General features: G+C 39.7%; 1 protein-coding gene across 1 annotated transcript; it reads right to left on the bottom strand.

The window, feature by feature from the left end:
* Positions 1-619: 619 nt before the first annotated feature.
* On the bottom strand, positions 620-26,973 carry RNF141 (ring finger protein 141). Its single transcript, XM_051964793.1, has 6 exons — positions 26,826-26,973; positions 15,253-15,451; positions 11,592-11,700; positions 8,678-8,862; positions 5,190-5,297; positions 620-4,516 (listed from the first exon to the last, which is right to left on the bottom strand). Exons 2-6 carry the CDS (start codon positions 15,393-15,395, stop codon positions 4,366-4,368), a joined length of 696 nt encoding a protein of 231 aa, XP_051820753.1. The 5' UTR covers positions 15,396-15,451; positions 26,826-26,973; the 3' UTR covers positions 620-4,365.
* Positions 26,974-27,204: the final 231 nt, after the last annotated feature.

Below are 27,204 nucleotides of genomic sequence, written 5' to 3' on the forward strand. Positions count from 1 at the left end.
ACATCCACAGCATCCAGAATAGTGGGATTAATTATACCTCTCTAAAGACTCAGAAGATAAAGTTTCAAGCAGTTTCAGAAAAGAACAGAAAAGGCAGGCACTCACTTTAACAGTTGAGGCAGCCAGATGTCTCGGCGACTAGATCACTGGGCCTGGAGTCAGAAAGACCTAGCTGGGTGATCCTGGGCAGTTTCAATGAGGTCCCTGAAATGGCCATCAAAACTTCCAGCTCTGAATCAATAATTTTCAATCTGAGTTAAACCTACTCATAAAAACCTCAGTGCGGCTCCTCTGCAATGCTGTCATTGCATGTCCCTAGCCTGACAACTGTGAGACTAGCAGCAAAGCTGAGCCACCACAGTGAGTTTTCCTGACATTTAGAAGACTAGCCATTTGCCGGCTGTGTGACCCTTCAAAGTCACCTCTTAAGGACTTAATTCAAGTCACTCAATTCGAGATGTGAATTCCTGTGGCCTTGTTTCCCTTTGTGTGAGCAAATCATAGATACTTGAATCTTTCCCACTCCCCAAAGTGTGGACTTTTGCTCTCCCTCTAGTTCCTAGTCATTTTGAAAAGAAAAGATACCGAAGGTACCCACATCAAACACAAACACAAGACATAGCGTAGCGGTTGTCTTTACTACTTTCCACAAATATGATGAGAAGACACAGTCTTACACAAGAGATCTCCCTTGTGTTTTCACTTACATACATCTCTGCTCCCATGCCCACCACACAGATGCTTAGTGGATTCTCCCTGTCTTCAAATGATTTTCTCCCCATTCTTTGGTAAAAGTAGCAAATGTGACTTATTTAAGAAAATCAAAATTGGAACTTGAATTGTGGGAAATAAGCCTGCTTTTCCCCAGCACTCTAATTATTCACCATAGCACTTAGAACCACTTATAATAGGGATTGTGGCAGGAAGCAGCAGCTGGCTTACCACCTGCTGTTAGTACCTTACTTATCACCTTAAGCAATCTGGGCATGAGAAGGCCTGGTTTTAATAAACTCAAATGAATTTTAATTGATTTTTTAAAACAGGGAGAAAAGGTCACAAGTCAGTCAGAAATACTACTAGAAACCAATATACAATATATAAAAACAGCCCTCTAAGGAAAATAAATTTATAGTTAGTCCACAGATCCAACCAATTACAATACATAACAATAGTAAATCACACAATTGTAAGAAGAAACAATTGTCAATAGCTATCTTTTCCTCCCCTCCCCCCCACTGTTTATTGCACAATTTATCAATCTGATCTAATAATACAAACTGGAGTATTTAATAGTCCCTAATGTGTCCAACTGCAAACTCAGACATGACTTTCCTTTTGGAAAGTGTAAGAAATAGTCATTTTAATAATGAAACATTGTTATTTTAAACAGCTCCTCTATTTGCATCTAAATGTAGAAGCAAGCAAGCAGCTCATATTCAAACTTATCCTAGCACATGGAAATGGTATAGTTATCAGTAGATTTTGGAACCCTTTTAGTGCATTTACGAAAAAGACATTTTGTCAATCAACAAAGTGTCAACATTTTCTCAATTAACAAATAAACAAATCCAGTTCCTTAGAGTCAGTGCATGAGATTATCACCAGCTCTGGAAGGCACAAGTTACACCAGTTCCTATCTCCTGGCACAGCAAGTGCATTTTAGTACTTTCTAATTACAAAAGATTTAAAAGTAAAAGATAAAAAAGTTTACACCTTCACCTTAAGCAAAATTACAATTTTGGGAATTAGTTCATCCTACAATAAAAACTACATTTCATTCACATGCGAAGGAAAAAATCGCAAAGCTTGATAGAATCAGCAAAAAAATGGGGGTGTCAGTGTCCCATTTATTTTGATGAGGTTAATGAAAACTACATGATGATCCTGCATAGCAGTCAGTGTTTGGGGTGGAACACAGTTTGAAGAATAAGAGAGGTTTTAGTAATATATTTCCTCAATGCTCATGGCTAGTCATTAACTCCCTGAAAGAGAAAAGATAAGTGGAAGGAAATGTTATAAGGCCAACCTGCAGAGATGGCACAGTGAAAGTTAGCCAAGAAAATGATTCTGCTGAGTGGGGATGCTATCAGTATGAGACTGGGGAGAGAGACCTGCATATGGACTCAGGAAGATCTTAATTAAAATCCTGCCTTATACACTAGCTGTGTGACTGTGGCAAATTATTTCCCCCTCTCTGAACCTCAATGGAACCATCAGTAAAATGGGGGTTATAACTACAGGAGCTATCCTGCAGGAGGCCATTGTGAGGTTTCAATGAGATAATGTATAGAAAGTGCTTCAAAAACTCAAAGCACCATATCTCAGTTAATCGCTGTCATCACCTACACTCACTGCTTAGTAAGACACAGGGAATTGTATTTAAGGAAGTGGGGAGCAGGGCTTGCAAACCCGCTACAGCTCTCATTACTACCCTCACCCTAACAATTGTAGCCCCATATCCAAAACATAAATCTTCTGGCCTTTCATGGAATTACAAGACAATGGGAATGAAGAAAGAAGGCATTTCACAATTAGATGAAGTATGTTTGAAGATGTGTCCTGGAATCAGAGCCAGCCTAAGAATATGATTTTTTAAGCCTGGAACTCATTTCCAGACACGCTCAGTGGGCGCCAACGAAAGCCAAATAATGTTTAGGCACCACTGCCGAATGTGTGTCCCATGGTTTATTTTAAAACTGGGAGAGCAAAGGGTTTGGTTTTCTTGGCAATTCTATTTTTTTAAACAAGGCCAAAATATTATATGGTATACATATAATGTATATGTGACTATATTAAAAAGTAATTTGAACTAGGCTTACAAAGACCTCTTCTACAAATCATTCTGAAAACAAGTCCAGATTTAGCCCTAAGGCGCTCAGCCCACAAGCATCCATCGGCTAGTAATATAGCCACAGATATGAAAAGGGGCAAAATCTGTGTAAGCCACGACTCCTCAGATCTCTGACGTCTGAAGGGAGAATGATGCCAATTAGAAAGAACAAGCTGCTGTTGTTGGTTTTTTTCCCTATGAATGGATCATTAATTTTATTTGCACACTTGCTAAAAAAAAAAGAAAGGAAGAATCTTCCATTTACACACACAATCCTACACAAAGCCACTCCCTGAAATAGCAACATAAACCATCTGCCCCAGTGCTTACAGTATTGTATGTTTGCAACTTCAACTAAAGAGGTCAGAATGGTTTCCGGAAGGTTGAATACATTGGCTTTTAAAGAAAACCTTCATGAGTGCTGAATGTTAAGAATCACGACAAACCAAACGCTTTCTCTATGAACATTTCCCTCTTTCACCAAAGAGGTCGAAATGCTTTGAGAATATTGCCTCTAACTGAATCCTTACTCCTGTATTGTTGAATATTCTTAGCCAACCAGCCTAAACTTTGTCCCTATTTCAGGAAGATTCTACACTTATAGGGAAAAAGCAGGACCACTGGTTTCTCATCCTTTTAACCTCCTAAGTATGAACATTCTGAAATCTTAGGAAGATGATACCAAATCATGAAACGAAAAAGCACCATGGTCAATACTGAGCAATTTATCATTTAGTAGAGATTTGTTTCCAGTATATAGAGTTTGAAAGTATAAGAATTTAGAGCTTTTCTATTAAGAAAAATGTGCCTATCAAACCCCAGGATTTTGCACAAGGAGTGTTAGAAACCATCGAGCAGCCCACAGCGAGTTTCCCCCCAAAATATTTGTTGGCAAAAATAATTTCAGAAGCTCTAGATTTCTTTCTCCCTTTGCAGTATATAGGTTTCATTATCTATTCTCTCTGAATCACAAACTGCTTGATTAGGAAGCATCTGTGGTTAATTCATGCAGAGATCATTAATGGAGTCACTATTAACCAGCAGGGGGCAATAACAACCCTTTAAATTCCAGTAAAACGACTAGCTTAGTAGTAATGAGCACTTGGATTTATTTTCTATTTTCAGTTGTTTTAAAGTGGGTTTGTATGTCAGAAAGCTATGACTACTAAGTACTCAGGATTGATCAAAACCTACCATGCCTACCTAAAACCAGTGTTTCAGAAGTTTCTCAAAATGATACTTGTCTAATTAGCAGCCAAAGCATTCTCAAAGAACACCATGGACCTAATGGGGATACCTACCAACGTTAGACTGGCTCATGTACAAGATTTAAAACAGTAATTTAGATTAAAACAAAACAAAGATTCATGAAATTTATCAAAAGGGATGGAATAAATTGTGGAAAAGAGTGGCAAAAATAGAGATGGGGTGAAGGGAGGAATCAATTTTCATGTGCTCATGACATTGATGCCCCTATATTCTTTACTCCATCCCCAAATGGGATTTACAACCCAAGTGACCAAAAGTCCCCAGTTTCATGGCATGTGAGGCTGGCCGGCCTCATCAGCCATGTTAAGTATATAGTTAGCCATGTCATCTTCTGTAGGTGCATCAGACACAACCCAAGAATCATTGACCCCACTCATCTGTAGGCGGCAGATAGGACAGTTCCTGTGGCGATCACTCCTGCAGAAGAAAACAACAAGAAAAAAAGACTGAGCAATGAATACACATCGAACCGTATGTAGCTCTTTTTTTTTTTTTTTAAACTATCAAAACCTCTTCTAGATCCCAAGAAGAAATCCACACTTAAACCAGAGAAATCTTTGATCTATGGGTTAAGTATAAAGAAACAAAGAACTTTAGGGAATTGTAGAGCTGGAAAGGACTTTCTCATTTTGCAAATGGGGCGACTATAGTAAGTGGACTTACAGAAGGCCGAGTGGCTATAAAGTGGCAGAGCTGGGGTGAGAATCCTGATCTCGCTTTCACAACATTTGTACCTCACCCACCCTTCTCAAATGGAAGTCAGCAAGCTTGGGGGGAGAGTGGAGAACTGCTCTGGTTCTAAATATGGGTCAAAGATCTCTTTCCTTATAAGAAAGACAAAATTTCAAAATGAAGAAGTTAAGTTTATACCAGGATAATTAGAATCAAAAGGTTCTTTAGAGAATTTTTTTATTTTTACAGATAAGGAAACTGAGACCCAGAAGGACCCAAGGGCATAAAGACAGAATCTAAAATGGGACCAGACACCAGGTCTCTTTCTTATACTTATCAATGGTCAAATTCTTAAAGTTGAAAGAATACGTTTTATTTAGCATATGCAATAATTCTAACGATTGTGTTAATCTTTTACCATTTATCAATGCACTTCTGACAAAAGCTGTGGGCACAGGGTAGAATGAGGTCGGCTCGCCCATCCATGCAAATACAACATTCCTCCTCATCAGTCAGCTGCTTCACTCTGTAACAAGGACAAAGAGCTGTTGGCACAAGGACATGCTCAACTTTGCTTATGTGTGACTTAAGACTATTTACATCGTTATCTAAAGCACTGATTACCTGCCCACAGGTACACTACACAAAGCTGGTCACTTGCAAAATCGGCCATTGCTGCCTTGGATGAATACTAAAAACGGTTGATTTCTTAAGAGACTTGTGTAATGATGAGGAAAAATCTGTCAAATTATTTCCTAATTAGTTTGTTCAGTCCCTGCCTCGTCCCCATCTCAACAAGAGACATGGAGGAAAATGTGAGACCAATGTTAATTGATTATTCCAAGTGCTGGTTCCAGGCCATAAGGAGCCTAATTTCTGTGGAAAGCTAACACCTTCAGGTATGAGGCAGAAAAGAAAGAGGAAGATTATAACCAAGCAATCAAAGTTCAAATTTCAACAAACATGGGGGTAAAAAAATCTCCTGGAGAAGAGGGACTGTTTCTTTCATTCTTGGGATTTGCTTCCTAAATAATAGGCATTTAATAAAATGCTCGTTGACTGACTGATAAAAAAAGGGGAAAAAAACGTCAAACTTCTGCCTGCATTCTACAGAGGCAGGGGCATGACATGTACATATAGAAGTAAAAGCAAGATTTGTGTGAGAGTTCAACCAAAATGGAGAGATAAGGAAAAGCTTAGCATGGGAACTGAAGCCAGAGCAGAGGATCTAGAAGGAAGCTGGGAATTTAAGAAATAAAGGTCAAAAGTGAGTGCTCTTATTCCACATGGAAAGTCTCATAGAACTTTGTACCTTTTCTACAAGATCTATCTTTTCCAAACTGATTTTCTGTGGAGAGCACCAACCATACTGTCCTTCCAGTCATCTGGATTCCTTATCTCAGGATTATCCCTGAGCTCCATGAGTTTCTAACCTTGATCTTTCTACCTCCCCAATACCTCTCATATCTCCACATCTGCAACCATTACCCTGGCTCAGTCCTTCATTGCTTTTTTCCTGCATGCTGTACCAGACTCTAAACTGGTACCTCTGCCTCCACATTGAGTAAAGTGAAGAGCTTTCATGCAGAGGATGGATCAATCACCTCCAGTGGCTTTCTATTACCTCCAGGACTCTGTCTGGCTTTTCCTAACCTGGCCCCTTTCTGTCGTCTCCTACCAGCCCTTCATAAACACTAAGGCTCAATTAAACTGGTGTTGCAGTTCTCTGAATTCTGGCCTCTGCACAGGTTAGCCCCTATTCCCCTAGACTTGGAATATACTTCTTCTGCACCTCCCCTTGCTCAAACCCGTTTCCTTCCAAACACAAATCAACAGCCAACTTCTGCAAGAAGCCTTTAAGTTCCTCTAGTTCTGGATCTCCCTGTATTAGGTTTTTCCTCAAATGTTGTCACATCGGTTTCTCTGGTCTCTGAATCTTCAGCACCTAATCCACTGCCTGGAACACAGTAGGTATAAAATAAATGCCCATTATTGATATCTCTGGGTAGTCACAAGTATTTATCTATTATTAAGAAAGATACTCTTCTCCCTGCCCCACCCACTTCCCTTTTAGTAAGATCATCACAAGAAAAAAGCATGAAAGAAGCAAAAATGACAACAAAAAAACAACCCAACACAAATAATCAGACACTGACACCTGTCTTTGACAGTGACCCTTTGAAAAGACCAGAAAGGTAAGGTCCTTCCTAAACACTGCCTCCAATGTTTTTAAAATGCATCTGTCTTTGCAGTAATGTGAGCACAGCCAAAACCTGAAAGCTAACTGAGCTTCTGTAATGTAAACAGGATATGATGAACGGGGACATGCTCAGGGAAACATATTCTATGCTACTCACAGCCTTCTAGTTCAAATTTCCCTATAAAAGGTTATTTGAAAATAAACCATCAAGGAATAAAACCATAACAAACAGTAAAATGAAGCCAGGAGAAGAGAAGTGAGAGGAGAAATATTCCCGCCAGTGGGGACTGCTAGCCTCGGCTTCCTCTGAGTAACAATAAGGCAGGACGTCAATGGGACTCAGCCCACATAAGTCACTTTCCAGGCATTACAAACCCAAGTCTGGAAAGCTGTCAAATGTCCACTTAAGATAGAAGGCAAAGAGAGCTCTAACGTCATCTGTTCCCTCTAGCACCAATCCCCAAGCACTTATTGGGCACCTCCCAGGGCACTGATTCGGGGGCCTGGGACCACAAGAACGGAAGTGAAACAATCCCAGCCCCCAAGGGCTGCTTCTGTACCAGGCCCACATGTTAAGTACTGGCCAACCCACCTCCAAACACAAGCCCAAAGCACCTGGGGCTGATTCTATTTCCCCAATAACAGGGACAATGCAACTCAGTGCTGCCGAGTCCCTGCCCATTCTGCCCATCCCCGTGAGATTTCCTAAGCCCTGCCCTACAATTAGGTGTCCTCTGACCCTTCCTTTAAGGCCGGATCCGAGGACCCTGTTGGATCTGCATGGATGCTCTTGTTGTGCAGGTGCTTCTGCTCTATTACAGACAGCAAAGCACACTGGATTTGGAGTCTGGAAGCCCTACTTAGCTGTGTGACTCTGGACAAGAGTTAACCTCTCTGAGCTTTGGTTCCCTCACTTGTAAAATGGGGATACTGACAGCATCCACTTACCTCCCTCCCAGGCTCACTAGGAGGCCCAAATGAGGTAAGGTAACAAGTGGTTTCCAAACCTTAAAATGTCACATGACACCAGTTACTGTTGTCACTGCTGTGCAACAAGGAGGGCCAAGTCTGGGTCAGCAGCGAGCCTATTCCCTCTGGGTTCTGAGTCTCAGTGGGGCCTCCTCCCTTCTCCCCAGCAACCCCCACCCCTTCCCCTACTCCTGCTGGTCCTGGGCTCTGGGCCCAAGCAGAACAAGGGGGCTCTTGGCCCATGGACACTCCTTCGGTGAGGGGAGAGCCTTCATGCCTTCAGGCACTACCCCTGGTTCTTTCCCCAGCCCTGGCTGTACCTTCTGACTGCCCTCCTTCACACACATTCCAGCTTATCAAACGTCTTCCCCAAACATGGCACCCAGAACTGAATACACTGTGCAGATGTACCCTGTGCAGGATGAAGACCATCTGGACCCTGACTGAGGCCTTTTTTATGGAGACTGCACAGCCCAGGAGGCTCAATTTTTAATTCAGAATATCCAGACAATATAAATGCCATCTTCTGCAGAGCAGAACCGTTAGCTTTTATCTCTTTACCCACAGCACCCAATAGCGCCCAGCATACAGGAGGCACTTAATCGCCGCCTGGGGAATGAGCAGATGTGTGTCAGATAAACACTGTGTGCAGGAGGAGCGTCCACAGTTCAAAACAGGCCTCTTGCAGTTTTTCAGAGACTTATCCCCTCCCCAAGATGCCCAGGGCAGGAAAATACCTTCCCATCCAAATGCTGGCCTGACAGGAAGACACAGATGACAAGCTTTCAGCAGTTGCTTCAGAAGTAGTGGGGCCTTGTGCCAGGACTCCTGCTGCTTGGCTTGTGATATCTTTATAAAGTTGGATAAACTGATATAAATTCATGATTCTTGAAGCTTCTACAATTCCACTGCTCTTGTTAATCTAGAAACATAAAGACCAAGTAAATAATTAGTCTTGGGTTGTGACATGGGGGTGAATGACCTCCCCGCTCCCCAGTCTCAGTTTCCTCTTCCATTCATTAGAGCAAGTAATCCTAATCTGGAATCTGTGACATCTAAAAAATAAATAAATAAATAAAGTTCAATTTTAATATAATTGGTTTCCTTTGTGATCCTATGTATTTTAGTTTATCCATTTAAAAGCATCATTCGGAGAAGGGATTTACAGGCTTCTCCAAACTGCCAAAATGGTCCATGACACAACAGACATTAAGAACCCTGGCTATAATATAAAAGTGGTGAATTCTCATATGGTCTACCTGATTTGAGGATACAAAAAAGGGCCTCTGAAATCTCCAAAATCCACAGAATGACTCAAATGAAGGCCCAGACTAGACTCAATAACCAGTTTTCTTCACTACTCATGTATCTCTAAGAATTTGGCTAATTGCAAGAAAGTGTACTGATAAGTGATTCAAAGTCAAAAGAAAGTGGCTGGCTGTATTTAAAAATAAAGATCTAGTTTAAGAGCATATGCTTTATTTGGCTTTTAGTATTTGCTAAAGAGAAGCATAATCTGAAAAAGTAGTAGACTCAAACTACATAAACATTCTGAGATCACAAAATGCCTTTTTTTTTTTTCTCATCTTGGTAGAAATAAAATCAAACAAAAGGAATTTTGGATAGCATAAACAGAGACAATTGCAGGCTACTGTTTAAAGTGAAAGGTGTTGTTTGTCCTTTATTTTCAAAGACGATCAGTGAAATCGTGAGTGACTTTCAAGTGAATTAATTGGGTTTAAGTGAGGCAGAGTCACACAAAGTCATCAGCCTCCCTCTCTCTTCCAGTCATCAGGTCCAATGGCAAGACAAAAGTCAAGATTATGGGTGATGTCCCAGGATGCAGGGGATGGCCTTCATTCTCTATGTCTGACCAAGCTTTAAGTATTCCACAGCACTTGCTTCAGTTGCCTTCACGGGATACTGGAACAAACTGTTCTCACCTATCCGTTCTGCAGAAGCCTTCACTTGCTTGGGGTAGACACTTCCCTAACTCACAGATGAGTTTGCAGCCTAGTTTAATCACATGTCCCGAGATGGTTTTAGCAGGATGTAGCCACTGTACATGCTATAGCTTCTTGGAGTCACAGGTGAGTGGAGTGACAAAGGGACGCCAAAGATGGATGAGCAGTTGAAAAGAGCTTGGCAAGCCCTCACACTGGAGGAACTAGTCTTCCCCAAGTACCCCATAGAATGCCCCAGAACAAGAGTATGTATGAATTGAATAACAGACAACTTATTTCTCACCTTAGAAATTAGCATTATAGTATCTTAAAAATTCATCTGTATATGTTTGCAAAAAGACTCTCAAGTTTTGAATGCATAGTGAAAGTTCTCTGAAGGAGAGCTATATGCTGGCCTTAAGTGTGTTTTTAGAATGATGTCTTCTCTGTCTCATTTCTTTCCAAAAATACCCACAGTGGTCAAAAAGGGCCATAGTTATTCTGGGTGCTACACATAAATCATGAATCTTTATGAATTTATAACCTCAATATCTGAATCCATTAAAGAGACCAAAAACTGGAAATAAATAGTTGGTGTAAAATGTTAGTGTGTAGGAGACAATAGTATGGTCTGGGATAAGCTTGTAAGCTATTTTATTTAAGTCCTATTAGTATATTTGTTACCAGGGTTTGTAACAACTTCATCCTTCAAGAAGTCATAATGGTATCTAGCCTGGTAAACAATGATAAGTAATACTATTGCCTGTGAGTCAGTATGTATTTCCTCAAAATGCTGGGCTTTCCTCATCAGCTAATCCGATTTTCCAGGTGGACAAATCTAACTGAAAGGCATTAAACTGTGCTTTGCACATTCCCTAATGTAATTGTAAGCAGTGATCATGTAGTGGACCCAGTGCTGCAAAGGTCAGCTGCTCCCCAACAGACATAATGGAGACATTACTGTCAAGATGATAAACTTCTGAAAGTTGCAATAAAGATTTTCCTCTTTTCTTTTAGAAATGAATAAGACCAGACAATAAATACTCAGCTATGAGCATCTGACCATGTTAGGAATCATCATTTCTGGTCTTGGTCCTTTGAGGTCTCCTCTTTATTAAAATTTATTATTACTGAGGCTGAAATAGGGAACTGGATAAAGCTTTTTAATTTTCATTGTTACTTAAATCAACTTTTTTGTATTTAAAATTTTATAGAGAACCAACAAATTAAGAAAATATAGCATACTATTTAAATGTTCACTAGAAGTTATCTTCTGAGAGAAAACCTTCCTGAAGGAGGATAATAAGATTGCCTAGATTTTTCTGCAAATGGTTGAGATTAAAGAATTTTTTTTTTTTGACAGAGGTGACTTCATAAGGCAACTTATAATGATAAGAACTAAACAGGGAGAGGTGGATAATAATTCAAACTTAGTTTTAGTAAAAGTTTTGGAATCAGTTTGTCACCTATTACAGTGATTATATTTGGGGATTCAAAAAAGGAGAAGGAAGTCAAACCTAAATGGAAGAACAATAAGCTCCTTAATGGCATTAGAGTAAGTTTTGTTGGTATGAAAAATGACCAAATACTAAACTAGAGTGGCCTTATTGGTAGTTCAAACTGTATTCTGTAAACCTGCTTTCAAGTTCATGTGTTTTAACCCTACTATCTCTAAGGCACTGGTGATGGGAATGGCAATTACTCTCACCTTGGTACACACCACGCGTACAAGCACCTTCCAAAAGGCAGAGGAATCTGATCCTGGCTGTACCTCAAAGAGAAGGTGCTTTTCTTGGCCAGCAGCCACTTTTGCAGTTCTGAAAAAGGCAGAATTTTTCTATGAAAATGCAAAAAGGAATAATTTTTGTAAATTCTTTTTAGCTGTACCTAACTCTGATTGATTTTTAAATCTAGCACCCCATTAATAAGCATTTATTGAGTGTTTTCTATAAGTCAAGAGACTGTGCCAAGTGCTGGGGAGATAAATGAAGGCACACATGCCCTCAGAGGGAATGAAAACAAGGTACAGAGGGGATGTATTACAGAATAATTACAAGGGAAGAAACACTGTTGGAAGGACTTGCTGTAAACTTTCGTAGGTCCCTCATAGGACCAAGATTTGAGAAGATGGGTTTTGAGCTGAATGGAGAATGCCAGGGAAACCTCAAAGTAGGAATAAGGGAGCAAAGCAATATAGCCGGGGGAGGAGGGAATGAAACAGTTATTGCAAAGGCACGAGAAGGGGAAATGAGATGAATTGTTCTAGGCTCTGCAAGGAAACAAGTACAGCTAGATCAGAGTATGCAGAGGAGAGTCACGGGTGAAGACGAGAAAGGTAGGAAGGGGAGGACATTTTCTTAGATCATGAGGAAATAGGGAGCCACTAGAACTCACTGAGCAGTGGACATGACACGCTCAGATCTATACTTTAAAAGTCACCAACTGTTATTCAGTAAATATTTTAAAAGCTCAAGGAATTCAAATATTACTTTTAACAACAACAAAATTTAATCCTTCACATTCTCAGATTGTGTAGACTGTTTTCAGTTGAGAAAATTACTTCCTGCCTCCAGCTCTTACCAATATTTCTGACAAAGCTTAAAAAAAAAAAAACCCAAAAGCTCTGACTTCATCATATCCTTATTTGAACAGCAGAGCAGGAGCCAGGACACGCCTTAGTTTTTTTTTTTTTTTCAGTTCACTTGTATCCTAAGTAGAGATTACAGTCAGCAAAACAAACTAATTTGGATCAGTTTTCTATAAATATGCCCATCTCTGCTGGTTATGTTACTTTAACGTGAAAATAAGGGATGAAAAGGGGACTGGACCTGTGATTTCACTGGTGTATGGAATTCTCAGAGATGGAAACTACTAATATAGGCCAGCAGCTTATGGCCTTAAAAAACTTCCTGGAGCCTTGAGGTTATGTGATTTGCACAGGGTCACATAGCCAGTATGGGTCCAAGATGGGACCTGAACCTAAATCTTGGCTTTGAAGCCAATCTTCCATCCACTGTACTAACAGGCTCTTGGTTGAAAGCATAAGACTTTGATGATGCAACTGAACATGTCTGTAGCACCGACTGAGACAATAGGTCTTGACCTAAAAAGTCCTGACTTCCAAATAAAAATACCCTGAAAAGGGCTTCCATGATTCCATCGACCCTCCATCATGACTAAATAGCAACCATGAGGCACGAAGTCTGTGACAAGTACCTTGTAGCTTTAGGAAATGAGGCCATCAAAATTAAGGAGCCAGCCCCAGGTAACACAGTCTGTCAGTGGAAAAGAAGGCAGGCTCGTCACCCAGCTAGAGTTGCTTCAATTGGTTTAACCTTACAGTCAGTCCTTAGACAACCTTGGACTGGTAAACACCTGAGTCCCAAGGAAATGGGCTTTGTGTGATCAGCTCTCCTCCGCTACAGAAAACCACATCACTTCTCGGTGGATGTAACCCACATAATAAGCCGTAAATTCAGCTGCTGAACATTTTCAGAAGATTAAACACAACTTAATTTATATTTGTGCTCCTGGGCAAGGCTTTCTATACACTGGAAGGTTTTACACGTATCCATTCTAAGGTTCTAAAAGACTGCACCTATAATTGATTACTTTCAGCAAGTAGGATGCACACTTTTGGGGGATCTCTTTCTTTTTGGGGGAGGGCAGAGAGCCTTTTCTTTAAGCACAGTAGATAAGATGACATTCCATTCTGTGGAAAATTCCCAAACTATATGAAGTTCTCTAATTACTACTACTTTGGATCAAATAAAAATTCATTATCTTAAAGGCCTTAAGGACTTAAAAGAAGTAGTCTCTTTAAGAGTTTGATTTCCAAAGTACTTTTTATTTATGCCTGAAAAATATGCTTATAAAATTACAGTATTTGCAAAGGAATCCATTTTCTGGCAACCCCAAATATACAGAAAAGCAAGAAGTGGGAAAGGGAGGCAAAGAAGGTGGAGCAGAGGAATTCAAAGCAATCCAAAGTGATGTTAATCACAAACTTTACTTGTGGGCCCCTTGATCACCTCTCTATTTTATACTTATTTTAGACACAATTCTAAGAAACTAAAATCTAAGAAACCAGCTGTTTTTTCTGTATCACAGTGGAGGAGACAGATCAAATTTAAAAGTAGGGTTCTAGTAAAAGCATGCACAGGGAATAATTATAGCAATATGTATCAGCTGATAGCATGTCTGCAAAGAGAAGACAGGAATATGGTAAAATTCAGTCTAGGGCCCTCTAGGATATAGGAAAATAGTCTTAAAAACTTCAATAGCTCCTGAAGTCATTGCTTATGATATTCAAAAATATTTTATTATTACAGCTAATTTCACATAATTTTCAGCATACTCTCCATTTAAAAACATAGAAATATATTAGTTATTTTAGAAAGATTTTCCATTTGAAAACAACTTGGTGTTTTAAAAGATAAATTTTGATTAGTTGGAAAAAATTTATATGGAATTGATTCAGCTGTTATATTTTATTGATATTTCTTAAAGCATATTTACCAAGTAGCAAGGCAGCAGACAACTGTATAAGCATGGGAATCCTGTAGAACCAAGTGAGTTTGGTTAATGCCCAGAGGCCTCATTCTCGGCTTCAAGATCAGTGCACTAACTGGTTGCTACCCCTTTGGCACTTGTATTCAATATAAAGTTTATTTTTCATTTTAAAAATTAAGCTGATAATTTAATTGGAAGAGGGAAACTTAAATTAGAAACTCTCAACCAATACAAATGAATTTATGCTTACATTAATGGGCAATTATCAATATATTAGCGTATAAAATCTTCAAGGTGATTCATATACACATGGTATATCTCAATTTCTTCAAGTTCTATGTGATTTGAGGCAGCATTTCCTATGCTACTAATGAACTAAGTTCCTAGGATCTAGAGCCAGAAGAGACACTGGAGCTAGTTTCGCAGCAGAAGAAGCCAAGACTCTGAAGGTGAAGTACTTCATTGGGTCCCAGTGACCCTAGCCCAGTGTAGGCAGGTGTATTGGATATAGAAGTCAAGGGAAGTCTAATGTTGCCCTGATGGCCTGTGTGATTTTGGGACAAGTCATAAGCCTGCTGGGTCCCAGGTCCAGGTTTAGAATTCCTTCTAGCTCTGAATTATTGTCAAAGCCATTTTCCCTACATGCCATAGTTCCCATGCTTCACTGTATTTTCCTTACAGAGAATGTTTTGCACATTACATCACATGTATTAACTGGACATTAAAAATATGTTGCAATTAAACAACACTTTCAGTCTTCAGAAAAAAGCATCTTATATCATCTATCATATCACATTGCTATTACATGTGAGCACATAAGAGGAAAACAAAAATGGAAAAAAAAATTGGAGTCTTACACATCATTCAGTTCAGCCACTCTCCCCAGAAATTCCTCATAGGTAAGAGAACCACTTTCTCGAAACAGAGAGATGTGTTTGGTTACTTTTTCAGGCAACTTGTTTATAACCATTTGCGTCTGATCAGAAATTTGCTGTCCCATGGTGAATGCAATTCAAAATCCAGTTAAGAGTGGTGTTTCATTCACATGTGGCGTTTCTGTGAAGTACACATATATAAAAGTTACCTTTTTGTAATCAATCAATCAAGAAGCATTTATTAAGCCCCTGATGTGTGCCAGGCATTTCAATAAAAATGAAAGTCCAGACTCTCAAAGAGCTTCCGTACACACACATACAAACAACCATCCATCTATACATACACATACACAAGGTAGTTAAGGGGGAGAGGGGGCATTAAGATTTGGGGAAAAGGAAAAGTTGTGGTGATTGAGCCCAATCTAAAAGGAAGTAGGGGATTCTACGAGATGGAGGTTAAGAGACATCAGGGAATACCAATGCAAAGGTATACAGATAGGAGATGGAATAGCAAGTGTGAGAAAAGGCTAGAAGACCAGTTAATCTAGTTTAAAGACAGCAAGAAAGGAAACAATGTGCAATGAGGCAGAAAATGTAGGGTGGAACTTATTCATATGGGTTTTAAAAGTCAAATAGAGGTGTTTATATTTGAACCTAAAGGCGAAAAGGAGTTTGTCGAGCTTGGACTTATGCTTAAGGAAATACTGTGGCTGCTGTGTAAAGGAAGGACCAGAATGGAGAAAGACTTGAGGAAGAGATAGTAAGTAGGAGGCCACTGAAGTAATCCAGGGGAGAGGGCATAAGGACTTCACTAAAGTAGTGACTGTATGAGAAGTGAAAAAGAGATTTGAGAAATGTGGTAAAGAGAGAACTAACAAGATTTGACAAGTCAGGGTGTTGGGGTTATGTCAAATGTTGCGGTACCATTCTGGAGGTACTAAAGCATGATTTGCAGAGTCGTCTCTGAAAGACTGCAGGCTCAAACCATTTCCAAATCAAGCAAGGGCATTTAATGGGGCATCCCTTGGAAAAAGGGATGAAGCACGCTAGGAACTGCCTCTTTCATGGAGATAAAATGAAGCACCTTATGGACCTTCTCTTTCACCCTTTTTCATAGGCAACCTAGCAGAGTGAGGAGAGGGTTTATATAAAGAAGGAAAAACAGGAAAATTGGATGATCTCAGGGGAGATTTTGCATATATATGAACAATCTCAGCAAATTAAGATATACATGGAAAAAGGTAATGGACCCTTTTGTTCTAATGAGAAAAAATGAAAGGATTATTGGGGCTGGAGCAGAGGCTAAGATTCTATCAATGGGACTTATGGATATTTAATTTGAATGGATTATTGATTTGTGACAGGTCTGGATATTTAAGAAAGAATTATGTCAAAGAATGCAGAGATGTGAAATTGAGAGACTGGAAGGATAGTGGCTCTCTTGGAAGAAACTGGCAAATTTGGAACAAGGATGAGTTTTGAGGAAAGAGAATGATTTTGCTTACTACTTGTAGAGTTTGAATTACCTAAAAGAAATTCAGTTTGGTTTTTTTAACCTCTATAATAAGGTTACAAGAACAATTCTTCCTATAAAACAAAAATAAAGTAGAAATGTTTTTATTTTCAGCATTCAGTAGTTCTTCAAAATTAGAATAACATATATACAAAACTGAAATGGATTTGACTTAAATCCACCATCTTTTTAAAACCAATGATTTATTTTTGTCATTTTCAGGCGAATTCTGTAGCTTCACCAGAAAGCTGAAAAATGATACTTGCCAATCTAAGTGAAGTAGACACTGTTAAATCAAAGAGAGATGAACTCTCTCTAATTCAACAGTTTAATCAGAGTTACATTTTGGGGGCATACTATACTTAGAGGCCCACATACAGTATCACTGAAATCAACAGGCTTTCTTTAAAATGAATTGAATCCTAGATATTTCACTTTAAACATTTTTGTTTATTTTATTTACATATGTAAAACTGGTTTTTAACAAATAATAGATAGCACACTCCACATGTATATAGTTTTAGTACTAGTTTATAAAATATTCAGACATTATTTGATACTTTAATCCAAGAGAGCTTTTAAAAAAAATGAACAGATAAGGAAACTGAGGCCATAAGAGGTTCCTTGGAAAGGATGAAGCTGGACCCCAATTCTCACTCCAAATCTAATGCTTCTTTTAGAATTCCTGTACCTCTTTCTACTTTCACAAAAACAAAGAAAATCAAACTTTTCCAGTGGTCTAAAGATTTCTTTGGATATCTTCTCTAAGATTTTGCTAAATCCATGGGAGTGACTACTTAAGTTATTTACATTGGATTATGAATCTAAGACAAGGAACAGACCAGACAACTGACTGATTAAAAGCTCATTATTAAGTGTATATTTAAAAATATACAGTCTTAATATTACAATGGTGGATCAGTGAAATCACTATCAGTTGCTCATATTCTAAACAACTCCAGACTAGGGTATCAAGTATTGAGAATACTAATAAGAGAAAGAGTGACCTGAGGCCCATAGGCCACCAGAGACCACGCCAATAAGCTGTCTAAAACTGTGTTCCATCTCCATACAACTAGAAGTTATATTCTCTATTCCAAGATGAGATAGCTGAACTTTAGAAAAAAATTTTTTTTATTTGAATAGCCTTTTATTTACAGGTTATATGTATGGGTAACTTTACAGCATTGACAATAGCCAAACCTCTTGTTCCAATTTTTCCCTTCCCTCCCCCCACCTCCTCTCCCAGATGGCAGGATGACTAGTAGATGTTAAATATATTAAAGTACAAATTAGATACACAATAAGTATACATGACCAAACCGTTATTTTGCTGGACAAAAAGAATCGGATTCTGAAATATTGTACAATTAGCCTGTGAAGGAAATCAAAAATGCAGGTGGGCAAAAGTATAGGGATTGGGAATTCAATGTAATGGTTCTTAGTCATCTCCCAGAGTTCTTTCGCTGGGTGTAGCTGGTTCAGTTCATTACTGCTCCACTGGAACTGATTTGGTTCATCTCATTGCTGAGGATGGCCAGGTCCATCAGAATTGGTCATTATATAGTATTGTTGTTGAAGTATATAATGATCTCCTGGCCCTGCTCATTTCACTCAGCATCAATTCGTGTAAGCCTCTCTAGGCCTTTCTGAAATCATCCTGTTGGTCATTTCTTACCGAACAATAATATTCCATATTATTCATATACCACAATTTATTCAGCCATTCTCCAATTGATGGGCATCCACTCAGTTTCCAGTTTCTGGCCACTACAAAGAAGGCTGCCCCAAACATTCGTGCACATACAGGTCCCTTTCCCTTCTTTAGTATCTCTTTGGGATATAAGCCCAGTAGTAACACTGCTGGATCAAAGGGTATGCACAGTTTGATAACTTTTTGAGCATATGAACTTTAGAATTTTAATACTTGAAACTATTTCTTCCCTTCTTAAAAAAAAATCAGATGTATTTGAACAATTAAAGAAAAAGGTCTGATTATTTTTATCTTTTTTTTAAAAGGTGGTTTGTCCCACTACTCTGTAATAGAACTGCCAACTTCTCTCAATAAGAAAGATCCAACTCATTCCTGCAAATGGATACATCACAATCAATTTTGGACGATTTTACAAAGTTCTTAAATTCTGCCAAGTTACTTTAAATGTATGAAATGAAGTATTACTTTCAAATGTCTTATATGAAGATGAGATCTGATTAACCAGGGACATTCAGAAAGACTCTATGGTTAATTACTGAGGATAAGAAAAATTTCTAAATGTCTTTGCCCTGATGCTTAGAAAAGACTGGTCTGCACTAAATGGTAGGCCTAAATATCCTATTCCTAAAGACAAAAGAACGGAAGTTGTTGAGAAAGTCCCAGTGTGCTTAAAAAAACCCTAGTTCTGGAAAATGGCAAAAGAATCAAAGTGTATGATACTTAGGAGGTGTTTTAATCAACTGAACAAATGGAATGAAGTACAAGAGGAAAGACAGTGTAGCCTAGTGGAAAGCACCACTAGGTTTGGGATAACTGAATTACTAATTCAACTGCACCCTAAAGCTATGTAATGACTGATACTAATATGGGGGAATCAATAGTATGGTACTTCTCGGTCTTGTCCTTTTCAATATTTTTATTTTTTTTTATCAAAGACTAAAATGGGAGCACAAAGGCATAATACTAGGATAGTTAGCTACCATGCTGGATGACAGAATCAAAATTCTACATGATGCTAGGAAGAAAAATGTTAACATAATGAAAGGTAATGGATAAATGAAAAAATCTTCCATTTATGGATATTAACAAGTAAAGGGAAAGGGCAATTGGTGTAGTTTATGACTAAAAAAAACAGGGACTTCATTTGACCAAAAGAGTGCAATGTGACCACTAAATGAATAATGCTATCAGACTGTATTAACAGAAATATACTGTCCAGAGTCAGATTAAGGGAAACAACATCCCCAATGGGCTATAACTGGAAAATTGTACCTAGAACTATGTGTTCAATTTTAGGTGCCATATCTTATAAATTGGAGCAAACCTGGAGAAGAGCAATAGATTTTGACTTAGGCCATGTAGGGAATAACAGAAGAAAGAACTGGAAATAATCTGAAAAGAGAGGATTTAGTGCTGAAAGGCCAACTGTCTCAGTATGGGAAGAATTGTCCTGTCGAGAAGAGAACTAAGAGTGGTAGAGTGGAAATTAAAGAGAGGCAGATAATGGCTCAAAATAAGAGGAAAATCAGTATTTAATCTGGATAAAAATTGAATGAACTTTCAGGTAAAAGTTTCCAATTGGGGGAACTTTAGCTGCTGCTCAATAATCCTGTTTTACTTTCTCTTGGACTTCACTGGAAAAAAAGGTCTCTCTACCTTTTCATGCATATCTAGTTGCTGCCTTCTGTCCTAGTAATTCTCAGGGAGTTCATCAGAACCAGGCATACCTTAATCCAATCAGAGAGACTTTTTCTGAGACAGTCCAAACATATATGCAAAATCTCCGAGATCATCCCAATTCTCCAGTTTTTCCTTCTCTATATAAACCTGCCTCTCACTCTGCTATGTGGCCAATCTCCCTAAAATACCCCCAATAAATGCTCTTGCTTGATTCAGAAATGGTTCAAGCCTGAGAGGATTTTGCTACACACACCCTGATACCCCTGCACAATAACTGGACATAATCAAGCAAAGTCGGCCGACAATGCTAGAGATGGGATTCTGGCTTTTGAGAGAAAGGACTAGGGAGATGATTTTTATTCCTAATTATTCTATTCTACACATGTCTATATTAACTGCAAACTTAAAATACTAGAACCATAGTTTTTTCATCTGTAAAGTGGGAATAATATTTTCAATTACCTATTTCACAAAGTAGTTGTGAAGAAAGCCCTACAAATGTGCGACATCATCATCCAAGTGAGCTGCTACTTTAATTTAAAACTTCAGTCTAGTAGATACTACGCTATTAAATGAGAACCTTTTAAGCAGGTCATGGCCATGATCCAGAAAGCCTGCCTGATATTAGTTTGCACCACAAACCTAGCTCGGAGACATTAAGGAAGTCCCTAAGGGTCACACAGTCAGGGGAGGTCTGAGGAGGAATAGGAATCTGGGTCTTCCAGGCTTTGAGGCCTGTACTCACCCCATTAGGCTGAACTGCCTCTCTAAAAACTACCTACTCCAAGAGAGATCCAGGGTATGCTAATTACAGCTTTGTCAAGAGGTTCCAAAGTAGTTTTTTAAGTGTTATAATAAATACAGCATTCCAATGATTTCAAAAACCACAAAAAGTATTTCTTGTAACTGACTGAAACTGTTGTTTTGAAACCCACATTAAATACTAAGAATTTCAAAATTCCATTTATTAGTGGGTGGCAAGTAGAGGTTTCAGTACCCGTACTAATAGATTCTTTTTCTAACAAAGTAATTTTTTGTAGTTTAAATATTCAAAAAAAATAAAATAGCAGAACTATGTTAAGGAAAAATGATACATTTTTCACTGAAAAGGTAAATAATCCATTCACAAAATTAACACTGTAAAAACAGCTACAAAATAAAAAGATTAATCATTTACCAAATTAAAAAAAAAAGTTTTCCCATATTCAACTTTAGATTACCAATGAATTTATAGTCAAAGAAAATGTTTGAACACAGAAATGACCATTAAATCAAATCAGAATTGAAAATGTCAATGATAATAAAATTAGACTTTGAGGGGACTACTTTGAGTACTTAGTTTATTTAGACTCCAGATCTGGAGTGAAGACAAGAAAAAGTGTTTAAATAGTCAGAGACTATACAGAGAATTCGGTCACAGTCTCTGTAACAGAATGAAGTACAATAGAAGAGAGCACCTAGAGCTAAAATAATAATCCTAGAACCCCAACTCAAGACGCTGAGTGAAGCCCATACCTGCAGATGGCCCCCAAAAGGACCTCTGGGACCTTCTGTGGTACAATGGAGAAACAAGGAGCACCAGATTTGGAGTCAGGACTGTGGGTTCAAATGCTGCTCCTTCAAGGTCACTCAACATATCCCAACCAGAACTCATATTTTCTTCTAAATCTCCTAATTTCTCTATTTCTATGTCAACAAAAATCCAGGAAGTCAGGCCTGCTGGTCCATTCATTTGCAAAGTCTTGTCCAGTGGGTTCCATCGGAAATCTCCAGCGTCCCATCCAGCTCACACCTGGACCACCACAATGCACAAGTAGTCTCCACACTGGGCACAGCCTCTGCCCTCTTCAATCTACCACCTTCCACACAACTACAGCTCTGATCATGGTACTCAATCCAAGGAGCTCCAGTGACTCTCCAATTGCATTTAGGGTAGAAATATAAACTTTATAACCCCAAACCTTTAGCCAGCATGAGCACACGACTTGCCAATTAAACTGGCTCACATCTCTTGCCTTCTTGGCTTTGCACAAGCTGCACCCTCATCCATGGAGTGCTCTCCTTCTTCACCTCACCCTCAGGGAACCCTCTTCCCTTTCAAGGATCAGTTCAAGTACTGCTTCATTCAAGAAGCCCTTCCTAAGAGTGAATGTCCCTCAAATCTTTGTGTATTTATCTTATAGCTACCCTGAACTGGATCATTTGGGGAAAATGCTGTACACCACTCATCTCCTGGAAGGCTATAAACTTCAGGGACTTGTATATTATATTCCCCCACCCCCAATACCTGGCATACTTAATAAATGCTGATAATTGATTACTAGCTATGCTAATGGTGGGTGTCTAACTACCTTTTAGGTTTACAGAGTGCTTTACTTTTGGTAATCCCACCTGATTCCCACAACTGTGTGAGGTAGGCACTATTATTATCTCCATTTTATAGATGAGGAAACTGAGGCTGAGAAAGGGTAACTTGTCCAGGGTCACACAAATACCATGGGTCTGAGGCCTCAGTAACATAGGATAGGCCATTCACCTCCTGCTTGTCTTTCAGGTGCCTCATCTGTAAAATGAGGGCCAGGCCCTGATAATCTCTCAGATCCTTTCAGTTGGAGGATCTTATGGCTTCAAGTGAGAGGAAACTCAGTATCTTGGAGGTAACTCATTACATTTTGGACAGCTCTAATCATGGCTCTTCTCCCATGGAGCTGAAATCTATCTCAATAACATCCACTCCCAGCTCTTTGTTCAACAAGTCCCCTTTCTGATGTATCAGTCATCATATTTAGCAATCTGTCAACAAGACATTTATTAGGGGCCTGTGCTAGGTGCTGGGGAGAGACCAAAATGAAAAATGGGGGCTCTGCCTTCAAGGAGGTGGGGAGACAACATATACTTAAACAAGTATGTACACGATACAAAGTAACTTGGGGATATGTGGCACAACTAGCTGGGAAATTGGGAAATGTTCCATGTATATGGTGAACTGAGCTGTAAAATAAATTAGGAATTCCAAGAGGCAAAGGTGAGCGAGCATTAAATAAATCAGGCATGGGGGAATATCTACACAAAGGCAGGTTTTCTTGCAAGTCTTTTTTTCTCTGGGCTAAAACACCCTTTTCCTTCAACCATTCCTTATATGCTAGGGATTCCAGTTCCCTTCCAGTCCTGGTCACTCTCCCCAGGGGATGACAATGTCCTTTCTTAAATGTAGTGCTGAGGACTAAATGTAATATTCCCAATGTTTTCAATGATCAAGCCAGAGTGCAGTAAATGCATCAAAATACTCTTGTTCTGGACCAATCTCCCTCCTCTCTCTACTCTGGGACACATATTGGCTACCATGTGACATTATTGATCTGGACTGAGCTTACAGTGTTCTAATCTCCAGATCTTGGTATTTCTTACATGTACATCCCACATAATCACACTTATATTTATCCATTTTCATGATTTCTAATGACACATTCTCCATTCTTGTAACGGGCCCTTATATGGCTATTAAATGTCATCATATTAGAATCAGACTATTGTTCCAGAATATCAAGTTCTTTTTTTTTTTGGCTCTTACTCTGACATCCATGCCTGCTATTTTTTAGCTTTCCATCATTTGTAAATTTGATAAGTCTTGACACCTTCAACCACGTTACTAATAAAAATGTTAAACAATATGGGCCCAGAGACAGATCCCCGAGGCTCTCTACTGATGACTTTACTCTAAGATAACATCAAACCATTAAAACCACTCTGGGTCCCCCCATTAAATCCTTTTCGAATCCCTCAACTGTACAGCTTACATCTCTCCATACTGTTCACAAAGAAATATAAGACATTTTAGCAAATATTTTGCTATGGTCTAGATACTGATATATGCACAACATCAATCAAAGGTAAAAATAATGATTATTATTATATACATTTATTAACTATATCAATAAACAAAATGAGACAAGTTTGGTATTAGGGTTTTGAAACCACGATGATTCTTTGCAACAAGACAAAAATCACATAAGATGACCAAAAATACAGAATCTCAGTTGGGCTAGACTCCAAAGATCATCTAGTCCAACCCGTATCCAGCCTCTGGGATCTGAGGACATGGATTTCAGTTCCACTTCTGATGCTGACTCCATGGGACCTAAGGCAAGTTTCTCAGCCTTCCAGGGTTACAGTTTCCTGATCTGTAAAATGAGAAGACTGTATAAGGTAGCACCTAATGTCCTTTTTAGCTCCTCCTGTTTTCTTGTGTCACCAAGTGAAGTGGCCACTCAAGCTTTTGCTGAAGATCTCTGGTGAATGAGAATACATATCTCCCCAAGTATCACATTCTGCTTTTGGAGAGTTTTTGCTGTTAGCAAGTTTTCCCTTATGTCAACCTCAAATTTACATCTTTAATTTCTGCCCTTAGTTATATCCTCTGAGGCCAAAAAAACCTTGCCATCTTCCCTCAACAAGACATGTCTTCGAATGCTATGCTTATACTATTTATACTCTGCACCTTCTCCAATTCCGCAGTCTCTTTTGGGAGACCTCAATCCATGTTCTTCCTTAAGAACAGACTTTGTGCCCAGAAGTGAATATTCTGCTACAGCTGTGATCTGACCAAGGCAGAAGACAGCAGGATTCTCCCTCCAATTCTGTACTTGGTATTTCTAACTTTTTCAGTTGTATGTCTTCCACTAATCTAAGCATGCCCTCTAACCCTTGTTCTCAGGCACTGACAAAAATGTTCAACAGGATAGGGTCAAGGGCAGAGGTCACTAGAGACCTATGGATTCACCAATCCATTTAGCACTACATATGCGATCTAATCATAGCCATTCAACCAGTTTCTAAATGCACTTAAATGTACTACCTCCCATCAAGAATATAGTCCTTATTAACTTTGTACAGAAGGAAAGCAGGAGAAACTTTGTCAAAAGCTTTGTTGAAATCCAAGTATAGTATATGATACTATAGGTCACATGTACATGGCATAGTACTTTATAAATAAAGTTCCTCATAACATCCCTGTGAGGAAGGTATGATTATCAGCCCCATTTGTAACTTGAAGCATAGCATGTGGTAGACTACTTGGTACACAGCAGGTGGTAAAAGTTTGCTGAATTGTATTATAAAACTTGCTCAGGATATTGAAGCAGATGTCTGAGATCAGATTCTCAGATATTACTGATCCCAAGGAAAGTGAGCACCCCTTTAACTATATGACTATGGACAGATAGATGCTATTCCTCTGAACCTTTTATCTGTAAAAAGAGGATAATAATCATATTATATAGCTCAGAAGTATATTGTGAAGCAAGTATTTTATAAAACATACAAAAGTAGGCTATCTAGCCCATGAACACATGATTCGTAATTGTTCACATACTACAAAGTCTCTGAAAGCAGGATATGGTATTAAAACATCGAAAATATGGCATATCAAATGGCCAAGAATATATTTTGTAAACATACATTCACCTGAAAGAAAAGAATGTAGAAACTGAAATGCAATAATAGGAGGAAGGCACTTGGAACTACTTTGAAGGATTCAGAACCTTTGGAAAAGAAAGCCTTCTGTGACTTATTTGAGGAAATATTACTTCAAGCTCTATATGCTCTTTTTAGAATGGTGGAGTGAGAGTTCCACATCTTTGGACAGTAGTAAAAATTAATTTTGAAGGGAAGGAACTCACCAAGAATAAAAGAGAAAACTGGGAGAAATAAAGCTGCCAAGGAAATGAAGGGGGAAAAGGAGGGAAGGGGAATAAACTGGTCTTCTCCAGGTTTGTAACCAAAAGTATATTTGAGAAATAAGGGTATGTGCATGGGAATAAATGACTCTTTTAATAAAAAGTATAAATGTCATTAGTAACAAGAACTCCACTTTTTGTGACATGAGGTAACTGAATGCATATGTAATAATGTTATTTTAATGGACATTTCTTCAATGGGAGGATTCACCCGATTAGTTTTATGGGAGGAAAAACAAACTTTTGTGGTACTTTTCTTTCTAAATGAAAGAGCTCAGCACGTGGTAAAGTAGTTAAAGTGGAGGACTTGGAATCAGAGACCCGAGTTCAACTCCTGCCTTAACTACTAGCTGTCTGACCATAGGGCAAACCACTTCCTGAGACTGGGTTCTGGTCAGTAAAATTCGGGAATGAAAGGTCCGTTCTAGAAAGCTTTTCCAACTCGAAATTTACCATTCCAGATTTCCTTCGGAATGGCCGGGCCCAGTTAGCCGAGGGGGCGGGGCGGGGGCCCGCGAGAAGCGGTCGCCCGGGGCTCTCGTCAGGCTCCCGGGGTGTCATCAATCATGGATAGTGGCGGGATTCACCCCGCCCTAAGACAACGGGCCGTAACTAATCGCTCCAGACTGCTCTCGTACCCACGGGGCCGGGACCGAAGGGGCGGGGGCGGGGAGGACAGCGAGGCAGGTTCTGATCTGGCGGGAAGCTTCTTACAACGAAGGGCTCAGTACAACGAAGGGGGTCCCCGAACAGTTTCTGGTTTAGGGAAAGCCGCAACGATAAGGGTATTAAACAACTCCGGTTCGGATCCCGAGCCTCAGCTCCCCTTCCCTCCCCTTCGCCCCCTTCCCCCCGGCTCGGGGAAGGACGCGCCCGTCCCGCCGGCCGCTCGGCCCTCGGGCCCCGCACTCACTTCGGTTTCACGGCATCGCGGTCCCCGCGGGGGCGACGGCGCTGAGGGACCGTCCCGCCGCCCGCACCAGCCCCGCCAAACCCGCAGGCGGCAGCTCCGGGACGGAAGGATCCGACGGCGGCGGCGGCGGCGGCGGCCGTAGCGGCGGCGGCAGCTTTACCTCAGCCCGTCGCGCCTCAGTGACGCACGGAGGCGCTCGGGCCCCGCCCCCTACCCAGACCGTTGCTGGGTAGCGGGAGAGGCGCCGTGGCTCCGCCCCCTCATCTCCTCTCTCTCCGCCTTCGCCATCTGGTTGCTAGGTAACGGGAGAGACGCCGTGGCTCCTCCCTTCCCCAGTCCCGCAGCAGCCTGCTCCATTCCGGAGACTGGTAACGGGAAA

This window comes from Antechinus flavipes, chromosome 6 (genome assembly GCF_016432865.1).
Source record: "Antechinus flavipes isolate AdamAnt ecotype Samford, QLD, Australia chromosome 6, AdamAnt_v2, whole genome shotgun sequence".
In the NCBI taxonomy this organism is placed as follows: Eukaryota; Metazoa; Chordata; class Mammalia; order Dasyuromorphia; family Dasyuridae; genus Antechinus; species Antechinus flavipes.